Below are 25,990 nucleotides of genomic sequence, written 5' to 3'. Positions count from 1 at the left end.
CAGTGTCCTTAATGAGCGACTGTCCAGTGTCCTTTATGGCGACTGTCCAGTGTCCACTATAAGCGACTGTCCAGTGTCCTTCATAAGCGACTGTCCAGTGTCCTTTATAAGCGACTGTTCAGTGTCCTTTATAAGCGACTGTTCAGTGTCCTTTATAAGCGTCTGTTCAGTGTCCTTTATAAGCGACTCTCCAGTGTCCTTTATAAGCGACTGTCCAGTGTCCTTCATAAGCGACTGTCCAGTGTCCTTTATAAGCGACTGTCCAGTGTCCTTTATGAGCGACTGTCCATTGTCCTTTATAAGCGACTGTCCAGTGTCCTCTATAAGCGACTGTCCAGTGTCCTTTACAAGCGACTGTCCAGTGTCCTTTATAAGCGACTGTCCAGTGTCCTTTAAAAGCGACTGTCCGGTGTCCTCTATAAGCGACTGTCCAGTGTCCTTCATGAGCAACTGTCCATTGTCCTTTATAAGCGACTGTCCAGTGTCCTTTATAAGCGACTGTCCAGTGTCCCTTACAAGCGACTGTTTAGTGTCCTTTATAAGCAACTGTCCAGTGTCCTTTATAAGCGACTGTCCAGTGTCCTTTACAAGCGACTGTTTAGTGTCCTTTATAAGCGACTGTCCAGTGTCCTCTATAAGCGACTGTTCAGTGTCCTTTATAAGCGACTGTTCAGTGTCCTCTATGAGCGACTGTCCAGTGTCCTTTATATGCGACTGTCCAGTGTCCTTCATAAGCAACTGTCCACTGTCCTCTATAAGCGACTGTCCAGTGTCCTCTATAAGCGACTGTCCAGTGTCCCTTATAAACGACTGTCCAGTGTCCTTTATAAGCGACTGTCCAGTGTCCTTTATGAGCGACTGTCCAGTGTCCTTTATGGCGACTGTCCCGTGTCCACTATAAGCGACTGTCCAGGGTCCTTTATAAGCGACTGTCCAGTGTCCTTTACAAGCGACTGTTTAGTGTCCTTTATAAGCAACTGTCCAGTGTCCTTTATAAGCGACTGTCCAGTGTCTTTTATAAGCGACTGTCCAGTGTCCTTTATAAGCGACTGTCCAGTGTACTCTATAAGCGACTGTCCAGTGTCCTCTATAAGCGACTGTCCAGTGTCCTCTATAAGCGACTGTCCAGTGTCCTTTATAAACGACTGTCCAGTGTCCTTTATAAGCGACTGTCCAGTGTCCTTAATGAGCGACTGTCCAGTGTCCTTTATGGCGACTGTCCAGTGTCCACTATAAGCGACTGTCCAGTGTCCTTCATAAGCGACTGTCCAGTGTCCTTTTTAAGCGACTGTCCAGTGTCCTTTATAAGCGACTGTTCAGTGTCCTTTATAAGCGACTGTCCAGTGTCCTTTATAAGCGATTGTCCAGTGTCCTTTATAAGCGACTGTACAGTGTCCTTTATAAGCGACTATTCAGTGTCCTTTATAAGCGACTGTCCAGTGTCCTTTATAAGCGACTGTTCAGTGTCCTTTATAAGCGACTGTTCAGTGTCCTTTATAAGCGACTCTCCAGTGTCCTTTATAAGCGACTGTCCAGTGTCCTTCATAAGCGACTGTCCAGTGTCCTTTATAAGCGACTGTCCAGTGTCCTTTATGAGCGACTGTCCATTGTCCTTTATAAGCGACTGTCATGTGTCCTCTATAAGCGACTGTCCAGTGTCCTTTACAAGCGACTGTCCAGTGTCCTTTATAAGCGACTGTCCAGTGTCCTTTAAAAGCGACTGTCCGGTGTCCTCTATAAGCGACTGTCCAGTGTCCTTCATGAGCAACTGTCCATTGTCCTTTATAAGCGACTGTCCAGTGTCCTTTATAAGCGACTGTCCAGTGTCCCTTACAAGCGACTGTTTAGTGTCCTTTATAAGCAACTGTCCAGTGTCCTTTATAAGCGACTGTCCAGTGTCCTTTACAAGCGACTGTTTAGTGTCCTTTATAAGCAACTGTCCAGTGTCCTTTCTAAGCGACTGTCCAGTGTCCTTTATAAGCGACTGTCCAGTGTCCTTTACAAGCGACTGTCCAGTGTCCTTTATAAGCGACTGTCCATTGTCCTTTATAAGCGACTGTCCAGTGTCCTTTATAAGCGACTGTCCAGTGTCCTTCATAAGCGACTGTCCAATGTCCTCTATAAGCGACTGTCCAGTGTCCTCTATAAGCGACTTTCCAGTGTCCTTTATAAGCAACTGTCCAGTGTCCTTTATAAGCGACTGTCCAGTGTCCTTTAAAAGCAACTGTCCAGAGTCCTTTATAAGCGACTGTCCAGTGTCCTTTATAAGCGACTGTCCAGTGTCCTTTATAAGCGACTGTCCGGTGTCCTCTATAAGCGACTGTCCAGTGTCCTTTATAAGCGACTGTCCAGTGTCCCTTACAAGCGACTGTTTAGTGTCCTTTATAAGCGACTGTCCAGTGTCCTTTATAAGCGACTGTCCAGTGTCCTCTATAAGCGACTGTCCAGTTTCCTTTATGAGCGACTGTCCAGTTTCCTTTATAAGCGACTGTCCAGTGTCCTTTATAAGCGACTGTCCAGTGTCCTCTATAAGCGACTGTCCAGTGTCCTTTATAAGCGACTGTTCAGTGTCCTTTATAAGCGACTGTCCAGTGTCCTCTATAAGCGGCTGTCCAGTGTCCTTTATATGCGACTGTCCAGTGTCCTTCATAAGCAACTGTCCAGTGTCCTCTATAAGCGACTGTCCAGTGTCCTCTATAAGCGACTGTCCAGTGTCCCTTATAAACGACTGTCCAGTGTCCTTTATAAGCGACTGTCCAGTGTCCTTTATGAGCGACTGTCCAGTGTCCTTTATGGCGACTGTCCAGTGTCCACTATAAGCGACTGTCCAGTGTCCTTTATAAGCGACTGTCCAGTGTCCTTTATAAGCGACTGTCCAGTGTCTTTTATAAGCGACTGTCCAGTGTCCTCTATAAGCGACTGTCCAGTGTCCTCTATAAGCGACTTTCCAGTGTCCTTTATAAGCAACTGTCCAGTGTCCTTTACAAGCGACTGTCCAGTGTCCTTTAAAAGCAACTGTCCAGTGTCCTTTATAAGCGACTGTCCAGTGTCCTTTATAAGCGACTGTCCAGTGTCCTTTATAAGCGACTGTCCGGTGTCCTCTATAAGCGACTGTCCAGTGTCCCTTACAAGCGACTGTTTAGTGTCCTTTATAAGCGACTGTCCAGTGTCCTTTATAAGCGACTGTTCAGTGTCCTTTATAAGCGACTGTCCAGTGTCCTCTATAAGCGGCTGTCCAGTGTCCTTTATATGCGACTGTCCAGTGTCCTTCATAAGCAACTGTCCAGTGTCCTCTATAAGCGACTGTCCAGTGTCCTCTATAAGCGACTGTCCAGTGTCCCTTATAAACGACTGTCCAGTGTCCTTTATAAGCGACTGTCCAGTGTCCTTAATGAGCGACTGTCCAGTGTCCTTTATGGCGACTGTCCAGTGTCCACTATAAGCGACTGTCCAGTGTCCTTCATAAGCGACTGTCCAGTGTCCTTTTTAAGCGACTGTCCAGTGTCCTTTATAAGCGACTGTTCAGTGTCCTTTATAAGCGACTGTCCAGTGTCCTTTATAAGCGATTGTCCAGTGTCCTTTATAAGCGACTGTCCAGTGTCCTTTATAAGCGACTAGTCAGTGTCCTTTATAAGCGACTGTCCAGTGTCCTTTATAAGCGACTGTTCAGTGTCCTTTATAAGCGTCTGTTCAGTGTCCTTTATAAGCGACTCTCCAGTGTCCTTTATAAGCGACTGTCCAGTGTCCTTCATAAGCGACTGTCCAGTGTCCTTTATAAGCGACTGTCCAGTGTCCTTTATGAGCGACTGTCCATTGTCCTTTATAAGCGACTGTCCAGTGTCCTCTATAAGCGACTGTCCAGTGTCCTTTACAAGCAACTGTCCAGTGTCCTTTATAAGCGACTGTCCAGTGTCCTTTAAAAGCGACTGTCCGGTGTCCTCTATAAGCGACTGTCCAGTGTCCTTCATGAGCAACTGTCCATTGTCCTTTATAAGTGACTGTCCAGTGTCCTTTATAAGCGACTGTCCAGTGTCCCTTACAAGCGACTGTTTAGTGTCCTTTATAAGCAACTGTCCAGTGTCCTTTATAAGCGACTGTCCAGTGTCCTTTACAAGCGACTGTTTAGTGTCCTTTATAAGCGACTGTCCAGTGTCCTCTATAAGCGACTGTTCAGTGTCCTTTATAAGCGACTGTTCAGTGTCCTCTATGAGCGACTGTCCAGTGTCCTTTATATGCGACTGTCCAGTGTCCTTCATAAGCAACTGTCCACTGTCCTCTATAAGCGACTGTCCAGTGTCCTCTATAAGCGACTGTCCAGTGTCCCTTATAAACGACTGTCCAGTGTCCTTTATAAGCGACTGTCCAGTGTCCTTTATGAGCGACTGTCCAGTGTCCTTTATGGCGACTGTCCCGTGTCCACTATAAGCGACTGTCCAGGGTCCTTTATAAGCGACTGTCCAGTGTCCTTTACAAGCGACTGTTTAGTGTCCTTTATAAGCGACTGTCCAGTGTCCTTTATAAGCGACTGTCCAGTGTCTTTTATAAGCGACTGTCCAGTGTCCTTTATAAGCGACTGTCCAGTGTACTCTATAAGCGACTGTCCAGTGTCCTCTATAAGCGACTGTCCAGTGTCCTCTATAAGCGACTGTCCAGTGTCCTTTATAAACGACTGTCCAGTGTCCTTTATAAGCGACTGTCCAGTGTCCTTAATGAGCGACTGTCCAGTGTCCTTTATGGCGACTGTCCAGTGTCCACTATAAGCGACTGTCCAGTGTCCTTCATAAGCGACTGTCCAGTGTCCTTTTTAAGCGACTGTCCAGTGTCCTTTATAAGCGACTGTTCAGTGTCCTTTATAAGCGACTGTCCAGTGTCCTTTATAAGCGATTGTCCAGTGTCCTTTATAAGCGACTGTCCAGTGTCCTTTATAAGCGACTATTCAGTGTCCTTTATAAGCGACTGTCCAGTGTCCTTTATAAGCGACTGTTCAGTGTCCTTTATAAGCGACTGTTCAGTGTCCTTTATAAGCGACTCTCCAGTGTCCTTTATAAGCGACTGTCCAGTGTCCTTCATAAGCGACTGTCCAGTGTCCTTTATAAGCGACTGTCCAGTGTCCTTTATGAGCGACTGTCCATTGTCCTTTATAAGCGACTGTCCAGTGTCCTCTATAAGCGACTGTCCAGTGTCCTTTACAAGCAACTGTCCAGTGTCCTTTATAAGCGACTGTCCAGTGTCCTTTAAAAGCGACTGTCCGGTGTCCTCTATAAGCGACTGTCCAGTGTCCTTCATGAGCAACTGTCCATTGTCCTTTATAAGCGACTGTCCAGTGTCCTTTATAAGCGACTGTCCAGTGTCCCTTACAAGCGACTGTTTAGTGTCCTTTATAAGCAACTGTCCAGTGTCCTTTATAAGCGACTGTCCAGTGTCCTTTACAAGCGACTGTTTAGTGTCCTTTATAAGCAACTGTCCAGTGTCCTTTCTAAGCGACTGTCCAGTGTCCTTTATAAGCGACTGTCCAGTGTCCTTTACAAGCGACTGTCCAGTGTCCTTTATAAGCGACTGTCCAGTGTCCTTTATAAGCGACTGTCCAGTGTCCTTCATAAGCGACTGTCCAATGTCCTCTATAAGCGACTGTCCAGTGTCCTCTATAAGCGACTTTCCAGTGTCCTTTATAAGCAACTGTCCAGTGTCCTCTATAAGCGACTGTCCAGTTTCCTTTATGAGCGACTGTCCAGTTTCCTTTATAAGCGACTGTCCAGTGTCCTTTATAAGCGACTGTCCAGTGTCCTCTATAAGCGACTGTCCAGTGTCCTTTATAAGCGACTGTTCAGTGTCCTTTATAAGCGACTGTCCAGTGTCCTCTATAAGCGGCTGTCCAGTGTCCTTTATATGCGACTGTCCAGTGTCCTTCATAAGCAACTGTCCAGTGTCCTCTATAAGCGACTGTCCAGTGTCCTCTATAAGCGACTGTCCAGTGTCCCTTATAAACGACTGTCCAGTGTCCTTTATAAGCGACTGTCCAGTGTCCTTTATGAGCGACTGTCCAGTGTCCTTTATGGCGACTGTCCAGTGTCCACTATAAGCGACTGTCCAGTGTCCTTTATAAGCGACTGTCCAGTGTCCTTTAAAAGCAACTGTCCAGTGTCCTTTATAAGCGACTGTCCAGTGTCCTTTATAAGCGACTGTCCAGTGTCCTTTATAAGCGACTGTCCGGTGTCCTCTATAAGCGACTGTCCAGTGTCCTTTATAAGCGACTGTCCAGTGTCCCTTACAAGCGACTGTTTAGTGTCCTTTATAAGCGACTGTCCAGTGTCCTTTATAAGCGACTGTTCAGTGTCCTCTATAAGCGACTGTCCAGTGTCCTCTATAAGCGGCTGTCCAGTGTCCTTTATATGCGACTGTCCAGTGTCCTTCATAAGCAACTGTCCAGTGTCCTCTATAAGCGACTGTCCAGTGTCCTTTATAAGCGACTGTCCAGTGTCTTTTATAAGCGACTGTCCAGTGTCCTCTATAAGCGACTGTCCAGTGTCCTCTATAAGCGACTTTCCAGTGTCCTTTATAAGCAACTGTCCAGTGTCCTTTATAAGCGACTGTCCAGTGTCCTTTAAAAGCAACTGTCCAGTGTCCTTTATAAGCGACTGTCCAGTGTCCTTTATAAGCGACTGTCCAGTGTCCTTTATAAGCGACTGTCCGGTGTCCTCTATAAGCGACTGTCCAGTGTCCTTTATAAGCGACTGTCCAGTGTCCCTTACAAGCGACTGTTTAGTGTCCTTTATAAGCGACTGTCCAGTGTCCTTTATAAGCGACTGTTCAGTGTCCTTTATAAGCGACTGTCCAGTGTCCTCTATAAGCGGCTGTCCAGTGTCCTTTATATGCGACTGTCCAGTGTCCTTCATAAGCAACTGTCCAGTGTCCTCTATAAGCGACTGTCCAGTGTCCTCTATAAGCGACTGTCCAGTGTCCCTTATAAACGACTGTCCAGTGTCCTTTATAAGCGACTGTCCAGTGTCCTTAATGAGCGACTGTCCAGTGTCCTTTATGGCGACTGTCCAGTGTCCACTATAAGCGACTGTCCAGTGTCCTTCATAAGCGACTGTCCAGTGTCCTTTTTAAGCGACTGTCCAGTGTCCTTTATAAGCGACTGTTCAGTGTCCTTTATAAGCGACTGTCCAGTGTCCTTTATAAGCGATTGTCCAGTGTCCTTTATAAGCGACTGTCCAGTGTCCTTTATAAGCGACTATTCAGTGTCCTTTATAAGCGACTGTCCAGTGTCCTTTATAAGCGACTGTTCAGTGTCCTTTATAAGCGTCTGTTCAGTGTCCTTTATAAGCGACTCTCCAGTGTCCTTTATAAGCGACTGTCCAGTGTCCTTCATAAGCGACTGTCCAGTGTCCTTTATAAGCGACTGTCCTGTGTCCTTTATGAGCGACTGTCCATTGTCCTTTATAAGCGACTGTCCAGTGTCCTCTATAAGCGACTGTCCAGTGTCCTTTACAAGCAACTGTCCAGTGTCCTTTATAAGCGACTGTCCAGTGTCCTTTAAAAGCGACTGTCCGGTGTCCTCTATAAGCGACTGTCCAGTGTCCTTCATGAGCAACTGTCCATTGTCCTTTATAAGCGACTGTCCAGTGTCCTTTATAAGCGACTGTCCAGTGTCCCTTACAAGCGACTGTTTAGTGTCCTTTATAAGCAACTGTCCAGTGTCCTTTATAAGCGACTGTCCAGTGTCCTTTACAAGCGACTGTTTAGTGTCCTTTATAAGCGACTGTCCAGTGTCCTCTATAAGCGACTGTTCAGTGTCCTTTATAAGCGACTGTTCAGTGTCCTCTATGAGCGACTGTCCAGTGTCCTTTATATGCGACTGTCCAGTGTCCTTCATAAGCAACTGTCCACTGTCCTCTATAAGCGACTGTCCAGTGTCCTCTATAAGCGACTGTCCAGTGTCCCTTATAAACGACTGTCCAGTGTCCTTTATAAGCGACTGTCCAGTGTCCTTTATGAGCGACTGTCCAGTGTCCTTTATGGCGACTGTCCCGTGTCCACTATAAGCGACTGTCCAGGGTCCTTTATAAGCGACTGTCCAGTGTCCTTTACAAGCGACTGTTTAGTGTCCTTTATAAGCGACTGTCCAGTGTCCTTTATAAGCGACTGTCCAGTGTCTTTTATAAGCGACTGTCCAGTGTCCTTTATAAGCGACTGTCCAGTGTACTCTATAAGCGACTGTCCAGTGTCCTCTATAAGCGACTGTCCAGTGTCCTCTATAAGCGACTGTCCAGTGTCCTTTATAAACGACTGTCCAGTGTCCTTTATAAGCGACTGTCCAGTGTCCTTAATGAGCGACTGTCCAGTGTCCTTTATGGCGACTGTCCAGTGTCCACTATAAGCGACTGTCCAGTGTCCTTCATAAGCGACTGTCCAGTGTCCTTTTTAAGCGACTGTCCAGTGTCCTTTATAAGCGACTGTTCAGTGTCCTTTATAAGCGACTGTCCAGTGTCCTTTATAAGCGATTGTCCAGTGTCCTTTATAAGCGACTGTCCAGTGTCCTTTATAAGCGACTATTCAGTGTCCTTTATAAGCGACTGTCCAGTGTCCTTTATAAGCGACTGTTCAGTGTCCTTTATAAGCGACTGTTCAGTGTCCTTTATAAGCGACTCTCCAGTGTCCTTTATAAGCGACTGTCCAGTGTCCTTCATAAGCGACTGTCCAGTGTCCTTTATAAGCGACTGTCCAGTGTCCTTTATGAGCGACTGTCCATTGTCCTTTATAAGCGACTGTCCAGTGTCCTCTATAAGCGACTGTCCAGTGTCCTTTACAAGCGACTGTCCAGTGTCCTTTATAAGCGACTGTCCAGTGTCCTTTAAAAGCGACTGTCCGGTGTCCTCTATAAGCGACTGTCCAGTGTCCTTCATGAGCAACTGTCCATTGTCCTTTATAAGCGACTGTCCAGTGTCCTTTATAAGCGACTGTCCAGTGTCCCTTACAAGCGACTGTTTAGTGTCCTTTATAAGCAACTGTCCAGTGTCCTTTATAAGCGACTGTCCAGTGTCCTTTACAAGCGACTGTTTAGTGTCCTTTATAAGCAACTGTCCAGTGTCCTTTCTAAGCGACTGTCCAGTGTCCTTTATAAGCGACTGTCCAGTGTCCTTTATAAGCGACTGTCCAGTGTCCTTTAAAAGCAACTGTCCAGTGTCCTTTATAAGCGACTGTCCAGTGTCCTTTATAAGCGACTGTCCAGTGTCCTTTATAAGCGACTGTCCGGTGTCCTCTATAAGCGACTGTCCAGTGTCCTTTATAAGCGACTGTCCAGTGTCCCTTACAAGCGACTGTTTAGTGTCCTTTATAAGCGACTGTCCAGTGTCCTTTATAAGCGACTGTTCAGTGTCCTTTATAAGCGACTGTCCAGTGTCCTCTATAAGCGGCTGTCCAGTGTCCTTTATATGCGACTGTCCAGTGTCCTTCATAAGCAACTGTCCAGTGTCCTCTATAAGCGACTGTCCAGTGTCCTCTATAAGCGACTGTCCAGTGTCCCTTATAAACGACTGTCCAGTGTCCTTTATAAGCGACTGTCCAGTGTCCTTTATGAGCGACTGTCCAGTGTCCTTTATGGCGACTGTCCAGTGTCCACTATAAGCGACTGTCCAGTGTCCTTTATAAGCGACTGTCCAGTGTCCTTTATAAGCGACTGTCCAGTGTCTTTTATAAGCGACTGTCCAGTGTCCTCTATAAGCGACTGTCCAGTGTCCTCTATAAGCGACTGTCCAGTGTCCTTTATAAGCGACTGTCCAGTGTCCTTAATGAGCGACTGTCCAGTGTCCTTTATGGCGACTGTCCAGTGTCCACTATAAGCGACTGTCCAGTGTCCTTCATAAGCGACTGTCCAGTGTCCTTTTTAAGCGACTGTCCAGTGTCCTTTATAAGCAACTGTTCAGTGTCCTTTATAAGCGACTGTCCAGTGTCCTCTATAAGCAACTGTCCAGTGTCCTTAATAAGCGACTGTCCAGTGTCCTTTACAAGCGACTGTTTAGTGTCCTCTATAAGCGACTGTCCAGTGTCCTCTATAAGCGACTGTCCAGTGTCCCTTATAAACGACTGTCCAGTGTCCTTTATAAGCGACTGTCCAGTGTCCTTTATGAGCGACTGTCCAGTGTCCTTTATGGCGACTGTCCAGTGTCCACTATAAGCGACTGTCCAGTGTCCTTTATAAGCGACTGTCCAGTGTCCTTTATAAGCGACTGTCCAGTGTCTTTTATAAGCGACTGTCCAGTGTCCTCTATAAGCGACTGTCCAGTGTCCTCTATAAGCGACTGTCCAGTGTCCTTTATAAGCGACTGTCCAGTGTCCTTAATGAGCGACTGTCCAGTGTCCTTTATGGCGACTGTCCAGTGTCCACTATAAGCGACTGTCCAGTGTCCTTCATAAGCGACTGTCCAGTGTCCTTTTTAAGGGACTGTCCAGTGTCCTTTATAAGCGACTGTTCAGTGTCCTTTATAAGCGACTGTCCAGTGTCCTTTATAAGCAACTGTCCAGTGTCCTTAATAAGCGACTGTCCAGTGTCCTTTACAAGCGACTGTTTAGTGTCCTTTATAAGCAACTGTCCAGTGTCCTTTATAAGCGACTGTCCAGTGTCTTTTATAAGCGACTGTCCAGTGTCCTTTACAAGCGACACTTCAGTGTCCTTTATAAGCGACTGTCCATTGTCCTTTATAAGCGACTGTCCAGTGTCCTTTATAAGCGACTGTCCAGTGTCCTTCATAAGCGACTGTCCAATGTCCTCTATAAGCGACTGTCCAGTGTCCTTTATAAGCGACTGTTCAGTGTCCTTTATAAGCGACTGTCCAGTGTCCTCTATAAGCGACTGTCCAGTGTCCTTTATATGCGACTGTCCAGTGTCCTTCATAAGCAACTGTCCACTGTCCTCTATAAGCGACTGTCCAGTGTCCTCTATAAGCGACTGTCCAGTGTCCTTTATAAGCGACTGTCCAATATCCTCTATAAGCGACTGTCCAGTGTCCTTTATAAGCGACTGTTCAGTGTCCTTTATAAGCGACTGTCCAGTGTCCCTTATAAACGACTGTCCAGTGTCCTTTATAAGCGACTGTCCAGTGTCCTTTATGAGCGACTGTCCAGTGTCCTTTATGGCGACTGTCCAGTGTCCACTATAAGCGACTGTCCAGTGTCCTTTATAAGCGACTGTCCAGTGTCCTTTACAAGCGACTGTTTAGTGTCCTTTATAAGCGACTGTCCAGTGTCCTTTATAAGCGACTGTCCAGTGTCTTTTATAAGCGACTGTCCAGTGTCCTTTATAAGCGACTGTCCAGTGTACTCTATAAGCGACTGTCCAGTGTCCTCTATAAGCGACTGTCCAGTGTCCTCTATAAGCGACTGTCCAGTGTCCTTTATAAACGACTGTCCAGTGTCCTTTATAAGCGACTGTCCAGTGTCCTTAATGAGCGACTGTCCAGTGTCCACTATAAGCGACTGTCCAGTGTCCTTCATAAGCGACTGTCCAGTGTCCTTTTTAAGCGACTGTCAAGTGTCCTTTATAAGCGACTGTTCAGTGTCCTTTATAAGCGACTCTCCAGTGTCCTTTATAAGCAACTGTCCAGTGTCCTCTATAAGCGACTGTCCAGTGTCCTTTATAAGCGACTGTCCAGTGTCCTCTATAAGCGAGTGTCCAGTGTCCGCTCACACTCGCCCTGTACTGTCTCCTCGTGCATTGAATACTTGACACTTTTAACAAATCTTTTGGCGATACTGTGCTTCATAAGTTACGAAGAAACGCTGCAAAATGTCCTCGTGTCTGTGGCGTGCCATCGGCTTGAGACTCATCGACCAATAATCAACGAGACGACAAAAGAACAAAGGCTCGAGAAAATGTATTCGCTTCTTGTCAGCTTCAAACATTTTTTACCAATCACTGCGTATGAAATTCTTACAAGTGCATTTCTTCCACGGAATTAGCAAATCCTTCCATGGCGGCGCTGAAGCGGCGATGAAGCGACGATAGCTTCGCGTCGCTCATATAGAGATGAATTTAATACTCGGAGCGGCTTTCATTACACGCCATAGATTGGGTGGCACAATTAACAATAAGCGCAGACAGTTTTCAGATACAGGATTTGCTAATTATAAGCCGGGGGCCGACCCGCGTTGCTTCAATTACACCTAATCGATATCTTTTGCCGGGGAAAGCTGAGCCGGGCCATCAGACATGCCTCCTGTTATCATATTAGCACAAAAGCCTCATCATCCTTCACCAGCACTGCAGGCGCCCCCGATATCACTTACGCCGTCTTAAAGGGGCCGAGGGCCGGTCCGGGACGTGGGTCAAGGGTCCGCGTGGGATTTTGAGCTATGTTATAATGATGTGCACTCATAAAAACATGTCTGGGCTGTGTTGCGTTGTTATTTGTACATTTTATCTCCAGATCGCAGCTAAAAAATGAAATCAGATACAAAAAAAAGAAAAAAAGAAGAAAAAAAATAAAAAAGTTTAATTTTGACAACAAATGTAACTTTTTTCTTCTTCTTTTTTAACTATATAGATGTTTAGCGATAGATTTAGTTGAATTTAATTAATTATATCTAGTTAAAAGGCCATTTTAAGTTTAATGCATTTTGTCAAACTAAAAGGTATTTTTACTCTGATAATGATGATTTTTATAATTGTAGATCATGGCTTCGTGGGACTAATAGAGCTGGGTTTGTATAAGGTCTGGTTTGGAGCTCTGTCATTCATTTAATTTCATTTCAACACAGGAAAAGGTTAAAAAAGAACAACAACACATTAATCAGGCCTGACTCAGTAAAAAACAAACACAAAACTGTTGATCTCCTGCAGTATAAGACAGAAAAACACATTCATAATCATCCACTGAGCATCGACAACCGCAAAAACACTACAATACCCACAATGCTATTCTCCACCCATCCATTTTATTCAAGAATATTCTCATTTTTGTCATATATTTAGTCATCCCTGCATACCTTTAAAGATTTAGTACACAAAAAATGACAAATTATGACATAATTAACACAACATTTCCTTATAATCACCACATTTTTGCATTTCAGTCCTTAAAATCCTCGATAAATCATCTTACCAGGAGTAGATAACGTTACAAACTGTTTTCTTGTTCACTGCGTCAAAGATAAACGCCTTTGTTTACGCACATCCATCTTAATTTAACGGACGCTCATTCAAACAGTGACATTAATCGTCTGGTCGCTCCGATGGACGGACGCTCTTCTCGAGCCGCAGCGGGCGAGCGTTTGTGCCTCTCCGGGATGCGATCCGGGAGTTGCCTGGAAACCTCACATGTTGTTTGTTTAAGGTGCAGCTTGTGGTATTTACCGGGATTTACTCAAACTAATCAAATATGTTCATGCTCAGACTGAGAAGAGCGGCGGAAAAGTCATTATCGCCTTCGAGATGCAGCGCTGCGGGTTCGACGCAAGAGTCCCACGCCCCACACTTTACATTTCGTTATATAATATTTCATACTTTAAGTGGAAGGGGAAACGCTGGCTAAAGCACACATAATAAAAGGGTCAGAAATGGCACTTGCTCAGTTGACGTTGTTCCTTTTAGTACAATCTAAAGAGCAAAAATGCACAAATTGGTCAAGAAAATTGCAAAGAACATGATTCATTATCATGAACTCACTGTGAATAGTTTATGTGAATGTTTTCTTTATTTCTGTTGCTCTGTGGGCTTTTTCTGACAAATAAAACTGCACGGGACGAGCTCGAGTTGGAAATGTTCCGCAGAACGCAATCAAACACATCGACATTGCATTTGTTACCCAGCCATGTTCCCAGCCATTTTGAAAGTCTGATCAAATCAGGCATTAAGATGGCTCCACTCACGCCCAATATTGCAAGGGCTATGCCGACTACACCAACAAAAGCCCCACCACCCATCCCCCCTCGCCTCTCACCTGGTCCCGAACTCTCCTTGGCTACAAAAGCCCCACCACCCATCCAACCTCGCCTTTCACCTGGTATCTCCCATAGCTAGGATGCACTGGATCTCAGCGTTGCCGGGACTTATTGTCACATTAAAAATCAAACTAACCCGGGGCCCTATGTAAAAAGAGCCCCCCCTAGTGCTATTTCTGTAGTCACATCATCACACAGATGGAAAAACAAAATGCGAGTCAGGCCCAATCTGAGAAATGTGATTCATATTCCCTGTGAAAAGATAAAGCCCAGTCTCACTGAAACTAGTCTGAAACTTGCTGTGCTAAATGTCAGATCCTTATGTAACAAATCTCTCTTAATTAATAATTTTATTTCTTCTTATAATCTTGATTTTATGTTTTTAACTGAAACATAGCTTGACAAAAACACAGGAAATGTAGTTCTGATAGAATCTGCTCCACCCAACTTTAAGTTTGAATCTGAAACACGAGAAAACAAAAAAGGGGGTGGAGTCTGTGCTGTCTTTAGAGATGAAATAATTACCCGCAGGTTGTCTTTTGGGGTGTTTTCATCATTTGAGTATGTATCCTTTAAAATGGAGCTAAAACGGTCTCCATCCATTCTCTTCATTGTTTTATACAAGCCTCCCCAGCACTGCCAAAGTTTTATTGATGATTTTACTGAGATGCTTTCAGTCATATGCACAGACTTTGATGGTTTGGTCATTACAGGTGATTTCAACGTGCATGTTGATAATGTTTGTGACAGAAACGCTAAAGAGCTTGATGCTGTCCTTGAAACCTTCAGTCTTACTCAGCATGTGAGAGGCCCCACCCACAGCAAAGGACACACTCTAGATCTCATAATTACAAAGGGGGTAAATATTTCAAATGTTAATGTGATCGATGTTGCTCTGTCTGATCATTTCTGTGTCTTCTTTGACCTGTCTGTTTCTCCCCAACCTCCGGTTGGTCCTGCAGTTGTTCAGAGGAGACACATAAGTGATGGCACAGGTGCACTGTTTATGGAAATGATAAACTTTGAAAATGTCTCATGTTCTAATGTAAATGATTTGTTGAACTCTGTTACATCTAGTGTTTTGAATGTTCTGGACACCATTGCCCCTATAAAGGCTAAAATGGTTAAAAATAAGCAGAAGGCGCCGTGGAGAAATGATGATTCGGTCAGGGCACAGAAAAGGGAGTGCCGCAGGGCCGAACGGAAATGGCGCAAGTCAAAGCTCCAGGTTCAAAAAGAGATTTACAAAGGAAAGCTGAACATGTACAACCTAATCTTATGTAGAACTAGGGAAAGATATTTTTCTGAAATAATTGGAAGCTGCAGTAACAACTCGCGTGTCCTGTTTGCCACAGTAAACAGATTAACAAACCCTACAGCTCAGCTGCCGTTAGAACTCATTTCCACATCCAAGTGTAATGAGTTTGCATTATTCTTTAATGACAAAGTTCAGGGCATTAAAAATGCTATAAATCCCACAATGCAAAAAATTACCCTAAAACCACCAAGACACTTAGAGCTAACTCACTTTGCACCAGTAACTGACAAAACTGTCCATGAGATCATCACCAGTCTGAGTTCATCTACATGCTGCCTTGATGTGTTACCCACCAGATTTCTAAAGTCTGTGCTGAACAGTTTGTTAGCACCATTCACTCACATAGTTAACATGTCGCTTCAATCTGGAACATTCCCAATGTCTTTGAAAACTGCGGTCATAAAGCCTCTCCTAAAGAAGAGCAGTCTTGATGCCGCAGTCCTGAGTCATTACCGGCCCATCTCTAATCTGCCATTTTGGGGCAAAGTCCTTAAAAAGGTTGTTTACCAACAGCTCACAGATTTCCTCTTAATAAACAACTCATTTGATGTTTTTCAGTCAGGTTTTAGACCTCATCACAGCACTGAGACTGCTCTTGTCAAGGTGACAAATGACATCCGCCTGAACACTGACACGGGCAAAGCCTCAGTCTTAATTCTGTTAGATCTGAGTGCTGCTTTTGACACTGTCGATCATGGGATCCTCTTACAGAGACTAGAGGACTGGGTGGGCATCACTGGCACTGCCCTAAACTGGTTAAGGTCCTATCTGGAAGACAGGAAGTACTTTGTTGAAATTGGTAGCTGTGTCTCAGACCACATGACCCTGACCTGTGGAGTGCCCCAAGGGTCAGTCCTGGGTCCCCTTCTGTTCAAACTCTACATGCTGTCGTTAGGTCAGTTGATACGCAGTGAAAATGTGTCCTATCACAATTATGCAGACGACACTCAGATCTATGTTTCACTATCGGCAGGTGACTATGGACCAGTGGATTCACTCTGTCACTGCATCCAACAGATCAGTGTGTGGATGCAAAACAACTTTCTCCAGCTGAACTCAGACAAGACTGAAATAATCGTTTTTGGCCCACAGAAACAAAGAGAAAGTGTTAGCGGTCACCTCCAGAGTCTCGCTCTAAAACCTACAAACCAAATTAGAAAACTGGGGGTAATAATGGACTCAGACTTGAACTTTAATAGCCACGTCAAATCAATAACATCAGCAGCTTTTTACCATCTAAAAAACATTGCCAAAATCAAAAATGTAGTGTCAAAACCAGATTTAGAGAGACTTATCCATGCGTTTGTCTCCAGTAGATTAGACTACTGTAACGGCCTGCTCACTGGTCTCTCCAAACGAGTTGTAAAACAGCTGCAGTACATCCAGAACGCTGCTGCTCGGGTCCTGACTAGAACCAGGAAGTATGATCACATTAGTCCTGTTCTCAGGTCTCTGCACTGGCTCCTGTGGCTCAGAGAATAGACTTTAAAGCAGCTCTGCTTGTGTACAAGTCTCTCCATGGCCTAGCACCAAAGTACATCTTGGATATGTTAGTGCCATATGAACCATCTCGGACTCTGAGGACCTCAGGGACCGGCCTCCTGCTGGTGCCCAGAGTCAGGACAAAACATGGGGAATCTGCGTTTCAGTTTTATGCAGCTAAAATCTGGAACAGTCTTCCTGAAGATGTGAGACAGGCTTCTACTCTGACAATGTTCAAATCTAAGCTAAAAACAGTTTTTTTTAACTGCGCATATGACTGAAAGGATTTTTTCTTTGCACTCTTCTCTTTTGTTTGTGATTTTATTAGTTTAGAAAATCAGTTGGATTGATAATTTTTAATTTAGTTAATTTTATTGTATTTCTGTTTCTGTAATTTCTTTGTGATTTGAATGCATTTTTCCTGCTGTGAAGCACTTTGAATTGCCTTGTGTATGAAATGTGCTCTACAAATAAACTTGCCTTGCCTTGCCTTGCCTTTGTTTGATTTCAGGCGTTTTTATTGCTGAAAATAGCCGCCTCTCCACAGATCTGACCTCTAACTTGGTCTGCTTTAAAACGCTGTTCTCCGGAATATCCCAAACAGACAACGATCATCATCAGAAAAGTGACTTAGTGCATCTTTAATCCGCTCAAGACATGTTACATTATGGAAATTTGTCTAAAACATGTATTTAGACTTAAGATGTTCTTCTGTTGTTGGGTTCGCTGTAGTAACGAGCTAATATTGTTTTACAAATCACTGCGATCGTCGTTGCTCTAATCACACACCATAGAAACATTATGAATCAGGTTTACAAAGGAGAGAATCGTGCGTATAAAACCAACTATAGCAAATAACTGTTCAAAACGATGCACTTCGACTATAAATGTGTTATTACGTTCATGTGGGTATTTTGTGTGTATAAATATATCAATAGGGAATTAGCGTGTCTGACAAAACGTTACGTGTATTTTCTGGATTATAAATCACACCTTTTTTCATAGTTTTGGCCGGGAGCGACTAGAGCGACTTATATGTGATATTATTATTCGTTATTTTCACACTGGCAACCGCAAGAGGGCGCTCTAGGCTCTAAGCGACGCAGAAGAAGAATCTGCACTTCCTCCAGAAGAATAGAAGTGACACAGAGGAAGAAGAATTCAATGGATTTAGTGATTTTGGGGAAATTCATGCCATCCGTTCATTAAAACACTCCACATTTTCAAACGTCTTCATTTCCCGACGTCGTCTGCAAAGCCTCTTTACGTTTCCCCGTCACATCCGTGACTCCGCGGGACCACAAAAGGCACGGGAGCTCTTTTTTTGTCCGCTCGAATCTTTGACATCCTCTTTTAATTTGCCCGCGCTGGCTGTGAGCGCAGCGGTGCGGACTTAACACCGAGCGCGCAGGAGGTCTAGCTCTGCGGATTAGCCGTGGATCCATCTACATAAACCTCCCCGCGGCGGCTGCTGCTGCTGCTCCTCGGCCGCGCTCGCCTTCCCCCGCCGCGCTCGCCCCCTCCCCGCGAGCGTGACGGGAAAGGGTGCACCCCCGGAGAGCATTGTGGGTAATTAAAAAGAGGGCGCGCGCAGAGGGGCTAAAGGGTCGCAGGCCGGGGCGACGGCGAGCCACGCGGTGCGCTCCCGAAGGGCGTTACGCAACAAAAGCTCTGCCTTGTTACGCGGGAAAGGAAGAACACCGCGGCTTTATCCAAATCGCCAATAAACAAGATTATCCTGCGTGTTTCTCATCTAATATCGATTTAATTCAACTAAACGTGACACTGAGCTTGTGTGACAGTTTTTGTTTCATGTGAATGTGCTCATTAATTACAGAAATAGTCAGAATCGTGGTGGATCCAAACGCTAACGTGTTAAACTTGGAACTTGTCATACATTTCCAAATATTTCACACAGCAGCAGGGGAAGGAAGAGTAAAAAGTAACAGTACATGATCCCAAGTACAAGTACTGCTGTCAAAACTTTACTTCAGTGAAAACGTCTGCATGAAAAACACTAAACGGACAAGAATAAGACGCATTTACAGTTAGATTTTAAGCAATTTTAGTAGCATTTTAGATCAATCTGTATTACAAAAGTTGATAAATGTATCAGTTTATTGCTGAATTAAGCTGTTTTAAACCATAATCTTCTTATTCTCTGAGCTAAAGGCAATCAGAGCTTACTTATTTTTACATTTGTACAATTGTAAAGTGAAATTACACAAAAAAATCGACCCAAAGTACATTACAGTAAAACAAATAATTACTTTCCATAAAACCTTCGGCAAAATAGTGGCAATACAATGAGCATGTTCCACATTTGACTATACTCTGGTTTCTCTGGCAACAGGTGAAGGTCCGATGCTACAGGCAGACTGACAACATCGCGTGTGAAATGTAGCACCTTTGTTACCGCTGGGGCGAGCGTAAAAGGATGCAGAAGTGAATTCTCTCTAACTTGCTCTTACAAACCCTTGGGCATCGCTGGCATTAACAAACTTGCATATTTTTAGCGCAGTTTTAGCGACGCATCTTTATTCTGGGTTTCACACTTAGACGCAGAAAGGTGTGCAGTTGTTAGGGTCGCACAACATATTTGAAGATATACTACTTCCAGAGTCTCCTACAAACCAAGTTATACATCTGGGGGTAATAATGGACTCAGACTTGAACTTTATTAGCCACAAAAAATCAATAACATCAGCAGCTTTTTACCATCTAAAAAACATTGCCAAGATCAAAAATATAGTGTCTAAAGCAGATTTAGAGACTTATCCATGTGTTTGTCTCCAGTAGATTAGACTGTAACGGCCTCCTGCTGGTGCCAGAGTCAGGACTAAACATGGACCGGCCTCCTGCTGGTGCCAGAGTCAGGACTAAACATGGACCGGCCTCCTGCTGGTGCCAGAGTCAGGACTAAACATGGACCGGCCTCCTGCTGGTGCCAGAGTCAGGACTAAACATGCACCGGCCTCCTGCTGGTGCCAGTGTCAGGACTAAACATGGACCGGCCTCCTGCTGGTGCCCAGAGTCAGGACTAAACATGGACCGGCCTCCTGCTGGTGCCAGAGTCAGGACTAAACATGGACCGGCCTCCTGCTGGTGCCAGAGTCAGGACTAAATATGGGCCGGCCTCCTGCTGGTGCCAGAGTCAGGACTAAACATGGACCGGCCTCCTGCTGGTGCCCAGAGTCAGGACTAAACATGGACCGGCCTCCTGCTGGTGCCAGAGTCAGGACTAAACATGGACCGGCCTCTTGCTGGTGCCAGAGTCAGGACTAAACATGGACCGGCCTCTTGCTGGTGCCAGAGGGGGAATCTGCGTTTCAGTTTTATGCAGCTAAAACCTGGAACATTCTTCCTGAAGATGTGAGACAGGTTCGACTCTGACAATGTTCAAATCTAAGCTATAATCAGTTTAGTTTAGCTGTGCATATGACTGAAAGGATTTTCTTTATAACTTTTTGTCATGTTTTGTGATTTTATTGCATGTTTTCCCTGTTGTGTGCAGCTCTTTGAATTGCCTCGTGTGTATTCGCGCTCTACTAAGTCAGTAAAGTTGTCGGTGACACTTCATAACATCAACAGCCTCAATAAAGCACGAACAAACTTATCGAGCACATTGTTTGTTAAGAAAGATTCAGGCTTAGTACCGACGTAAATAAGGAGTTAGGCCATTAATTATAGTTCCTAATTCCTAAGCCTGAGTCATTCCTTTATGAATGAAGCCTTTGTTCAGGCTAAATAAGCTGTCGTTTTTTTTATATTAAGTGCCAAGTCTAAAATTAGTCCAAATCTCACTGCAAGTTCACAAAGAACTGTGCAGAAAACATGGAAAAGAGGTGTTTTTATTTAGACAGGCATTTAATAAAACACTTCATTATATGTTTCACACCTCACGAAAATGCCTGGAATTACAGCAAAAATCTTCCAGAAGCCACGTCAGCTCCAAAGCCGACTCGTGTGTTTTGCATGTTCCACGTCGTGTCGCCGCGCTCTTAACTGCCAATAAATAAGCAATGCATTTCTTCCCCGGTGTTGTGAATGTCATGCTGAAGTCACAAAGCCCATAAGCCTACCTTGGTTTCGATTTGCAACACCGAGAGACGAAGCATTACCCCGATCTGTGCAGAAATATGAAAGGTATACGTTACAGCCTGTTGTTGTTGTTGTGGTGAGTCATGCTTCCGTTAGGGGGAAATGGGGACAGCATGCATTCATCCAAGTCACTCGCCGCTCCGCCCCAATAATCTGTGGCAAAACTGTAGAAAATATCATGGTTTCCGTGGTATTGGTTTTCAAAGCGGCGGATGGGTTAAATTGGGGGAAAGTGTGGCGGGAAATGAAGATGTCACATGTACAGTGCTGTGCAAAGGTCTGAGAAAGGCTATGTACACGGAGGATCTGAGTATTATACGTATTATACATAAAGTACACGGTGCTCATATGGCCTTGTAACTACTTAAATATACTTACCACTGAGTTACAAGATACGTCATTATATAAAGAGCCTGAGGTGCTTTGTCTTACTCTGCCTTTTCATATTTATGTAACATACAATATTTTGCGGTTTGTTTAGATTTTTTTGTGGGAAGTAAAATACATTTTTCTTCTTCATTTTTTATATTTGAATAATATGAAGCTACTGTAACCAATTAATTTTGCCTGTAGATATAGAGCTTTTTAGGAGAGTCATAGATAAAACGATGAATTCATTAAGATGAGAAAACAAATATATGCACTATATCATGTGCAATACTGTCATACTCATGTGCAATACTGTCATACTCATGTGCAATACTGTCATACTCATTTGCAATACTGTCATAATCATGTGCAATACTGTCATACTCATGTGCAATACTGTCATACACATGTGCAATACTGTCATGATCATGTGCAATACTGTCATACTCATGTGCAATACTGTCATATTCATGTGCAATACTGTCATAACCATGTGCAATACTGTCATACTCATGTGCAATAATGTTATACTCAAGTGCAATACTGTCATACTCATGTACAATACTGCTATACTCATGTGCAATACTGTCATACTCATGTGCAATGCAGTCATACTCATGTGCAATACTGTCATACTCATGTGCAATACTGCAACATAATGTCAATCATCCTGGTGCAATATTTTCTGTCCATATAACAGCTGTAAATAAGAGTATTAATGTTATTTTATGAAGAGGTTTTTTATAAGATTTTATTTAAGAAGAGGTTTTTTTTATTATTATATATCTGTTCCTTCCCCATTGTGGGACAAATAAAGGTTATCTTGTCTTATCTTATATATCGTAAAACCTAATACTCTTTATAGTGGCTGTTCTGTCTGTATCTCCAAATGGTTCAAAAAGCACTTCTGCATAATCATAATCCAAACGTTCAGTATTCAAATACGTTCCACTGATTGTATTTTTAGATTTAGTTGGTGTATTTGCTCGAGTAACATGTCAGGACAAAGTACACGGTTACATAAATCCTTTGCACAGTACAGTACACGGCGCAGTTCTTCACAACGGGACATTCCCCCCTCGGACATGGAGAGGTGGAGAGGTGCATGATGGGAGCTTTGGGGAAAAAAATTGCTCGCCGTAGAGATTCTAGCTTTGGGCAAGTGTCTGACTGTGAGCTGGATAATTTGTTTTCTTTGTCAGAGTAAAATATATCGAGAGAGAATATGTGCTGCACCGAGAAAACCAGAGCAGTTTCAGCAGATGAAGCTGCTTCAGAGACAAACCTGTAACAATTCAGCAGAGCTCTTGTTTGAATGAGATAATATTGACTAAATAGGCGAGGTGACGTATAAAATCAAGATAAATCTACTATATATGGACAAAACAAACATGCAAAAGAGTGAGTTTCAGTTAGGGCTGGACGATATGTTGTTTAATGAGTCTTTTTGATGCAGCTCTATTTTCAAACCAAATCCAAATCAGGACCAAAAAGAGTTTAATTTAAGACCATAAAATGTAAAGTGTGACCGAACCGCTACAGCTACTTTAAACGTGCACTCTGCAACGTGACTGCCGGAGATGATCGTGCTTTAACGGGAACGTTCCACACCACGCAATACTGTCATATTCATGTGCAATACTGTCATACTCATGTGCAATACTGTCATATTCATGTGCAATACTGTCATATTCATGTGCAATACTGTCATACTCATGTGCAATACTGTCATACTCATGTGCAATACTATCATATTCATGTGCAATACTGTCATACTCATGTGCAATACTGTCATATTCATGTGCAATACTGTCATACTCATGTGCAATACTGTCAAATTCATGTGCAATACTGTCATACTCATGTGCAATACTGTCATATTCATGTGCAATACTGTCATACTCATGGCAATACTGTCATAATCATGTGAAATACTGTCATATTCATGTGCAATACTGTCATACTCATGTGCAATAAAGTCATATTCATGTGCAATACTGTCATAATCATGTGCAATACTGTCATGATCATGTGCAATAAAGTCATAATCATGTGCAATACTGTCATATTCATGTACAATACTGGCATACTCATGTGCAATACTGTCATAATCTTGCGCAATACTGGCATAATAATGTGCAATAAAGTCATAATCATGTGCAATACTGTCATACTCATGTGCAATAAAGTCATATCCATGTGCAATACTGTCATACTCATGTGCAATACTGTCAATCATGTGCAATACTGCCATACTCATGTGCAATACTGTTATACTCATGTGCAATACTGTCATATTCATGTGCAATACTAGCATAATCATGTGCAATACTGTCATACTCATGTGCAATACTATCACAATCATGTGCAATACTGTTATACTCATGTGCAATACTGTCATACTCATGTGACTGCTGGAGATGATTGTGCTAAAGGGAATGTTCCACACCACGGGCATTATAAGTTGTCAGATCTGTGGAGAGGCAAGCTCGCTCACGGTAACAACACGTGTTTATTCCTAGGTATTTTTGAACACGTCGTTGAATAGTTTAAGTATGAAGTTTAATTTCATACTGTGGAACATAGCGGCTCAATGGAGACTCGCAGGCGACGACACCTTCATCAGAAAAGTTGCATAGTGCACCTTTAAATGCAACAAGTGTGCACGAATTGTGACAAAATCGAACGAAAACGGTGATATCGCCCAGCCCTATGACTTCTGCACGAGTAAATAGCAAACGTATATTGTATTTGCAGAGGCTTGAGACATTTAAACCTCTTTGAAATCACCCACACTTTACATAACATGCCAATGATTTGACCACGTGCAAATCTACAATAAAAGACACGACCGGTGCCGTAGTGACCTTTATCTGCAGGTGATATCCTTGTTCTTAAAAATAAACTGAACATATATATATATATATCAGAGGAGAAAAAAGTCTCACGCCTCGCTTCGGTCAAGTCTTTTACATTCAGACGGCGCTCTAGAACGGGTCAGCATGCCGTTTTACAAAGTTTGGATCAACTTACGCACTGGTCCGTGGTTACTGGGGATACCTGCGGAGACAAAAGACAAACAATGCATCGTTAAACTTTGCAATCATTACGCTTGAGTCTGCTTCTCTTTTTTTTCTTCTTCTTCTCAGATTGGCGTTGGCGTGGCTGATTAGCAGGTTCATAAAACAGGACCGGTGTTGTGTCCAGCGTCCGCCTCTGTCTGATGATAATAACAGGCCTGGATTCGAGGGAAAATGTCAACGGAATCAAGCCACGGACGATATTTTCATCACGGCTTTTCATTAAGGCGCCGTGTAAACAACGGGAAAGTTTCTGTCTACTTATGATGTCAGAGGGGTTATATGTGTTTAGATCCATGTACATTGTCTCAAATCAAACTCCTACCAACAAACCCACAGTAGTGACTTAGTAAATAACAGTTTCTTTCAACAGTTGTTTTTTGGTGAATTATACGTACAAGTATTAATAATTCTCTCGCAATTCTCTTGAAGCGACTCGCACACACGCCGCATTAAACAGGGTCTAAGCTTTGACTAAACCCATAACTAAACCTGAAGTAGACTAGGACTTAACCAGGACCAGAACAGCTTTTAATTCAAAGCACTAAAACCAAGATATAGAGAATTATTTTCTAGATACAGTTGACATCCGAGGGAACGGCCATTAACTGACATCTGCGGGGAAAACTATCAATTTGTTTCAATGTAGAAGAGCTGCTCTATCCCCCACTGTTCACCAACTACAAGAACAGACACTGACCTGATTTGTGAGTCATGTTGTACAAACACAAACACTTGAAGAACAAAGTGATCCAAGAATCCATCTAAGAATGCTAACGCAAGCTCTGGGCTGAATGCTACCGTGATGCTAGCGCCACCTACTGTATTGGAACATCTACAGAACAAGCCGTTCACCTTCCTGAGGTAACGCCACAACAGCTTAAAGATGAACTACTGTAATCTGGACACTTTTTTAGAAATAACAGAGGTTTCGACTCTCATCTAGGAGACATTCTCAATCTGTGGATCTAGTCTGAGAACTCTGATACTTATCCTACTAAGAATGAGCCCTGCCCCTGATGATAGCCTTGTACATGGAGCACACTTGTACATGGAGCACACTTGTACATGGAGAAGTTTTCCTTTTCTTAAACACCACAACAACCTCCATTTTCAGTAGTTCCAGTTGAATGGGTCTCATGATGCTTTGTACAGAAAAAGTTGGCCAACACCAGGGACCGTATCTGGAACAAGCTTCTGGTTCATGGTCAAGAGCACTGAACTAGAGAAGCAGCATTATGTTGATAAGATTGATAAGTTTGAATAACGTTTTTCACCAGTTACATCCCCTTCACAGAGCGTTTCTCAGCTCCACATTGTTACAAATAGAGTCTCCAAAGACCGTGTAGTCTATGCAGGTTTCTTAGTATGTGACAGTGAACTGCTCCTAATTAGAACAGTGGCCTTTAAAAGTCACCTGGATTTGCCCCGTATGTGTTGAACAGGAGTTTTTCTCACCAGCTCGTGTGACACGCTCGGACTCGACATCGACGGCAGCAAGTCAGAGGATCAGGAGTGGCTTGTGTTAACGAAGGTGTGAACCCACTCGATACAACAATGGATGATGACTCTGAGGTGAGAGTTAGTGTGTTCTGGCCTGCAACGTGAGCACTACTACAATTCTCTCACAGATACAGATAATTGGCCATCCACTGCGCTAAATTCAGCCATGAAAAACAGCCATACTGGTTTTTCTATAATA

General features: G+C 43.7%; 1 protein-coding gene across 1 annotated transcript in view; it reads right to left on the bottom strand.

Annotated features, from left to right (window-relative positions):
- Positions 1–25,990, bottom strand: part of LOC140356034 (netrin-G1-like) — a 152,179-nt gene that overhangs the window by 33,952 nt on the left and 92,237 nt on the right. Inside the window, exons 4-5 of the mRNA XM_072440725.1 lie at positions 24,242–24,268; positions 20,821–20,865 (exon numbers count right to left, since the gene is read on the bottom strand). Of these exons, the coding sequence (XP_072296826.1) occupies positions 20,821–20,865; positions 24,242–24,268 (72 nt within the window). The remainder of the gene's footprint in view (positions 1–20,820; positions 20,866–24,241; positions 24,269–25,990) is intronic.

The sequence above is a fragment of the Eucyclogobius newberryi genome, unplaced genomic scaffold, assembly GCF_026437365.1.
Source record: "Eucyclogobius newberryi isolate DKJ021-1_F unplaced genomic scaffold, fEucNew1.0.hap1 SCAF_12, whole genome shotgun sequence".
NCBI classification, from domain to species: domain Eukaryota; kingdom Metazoa; phylum Chordata; class Actinopteri; order Gobiiformes; family Gobiidae; genus Eucyclogobius; species Eucyclogobius newberryi.
The sequence above is the reverse complement of the archived record's forward strand: the minus strand, read 5'-3'. Positions and strand labels throughout refer to the sequence as shown.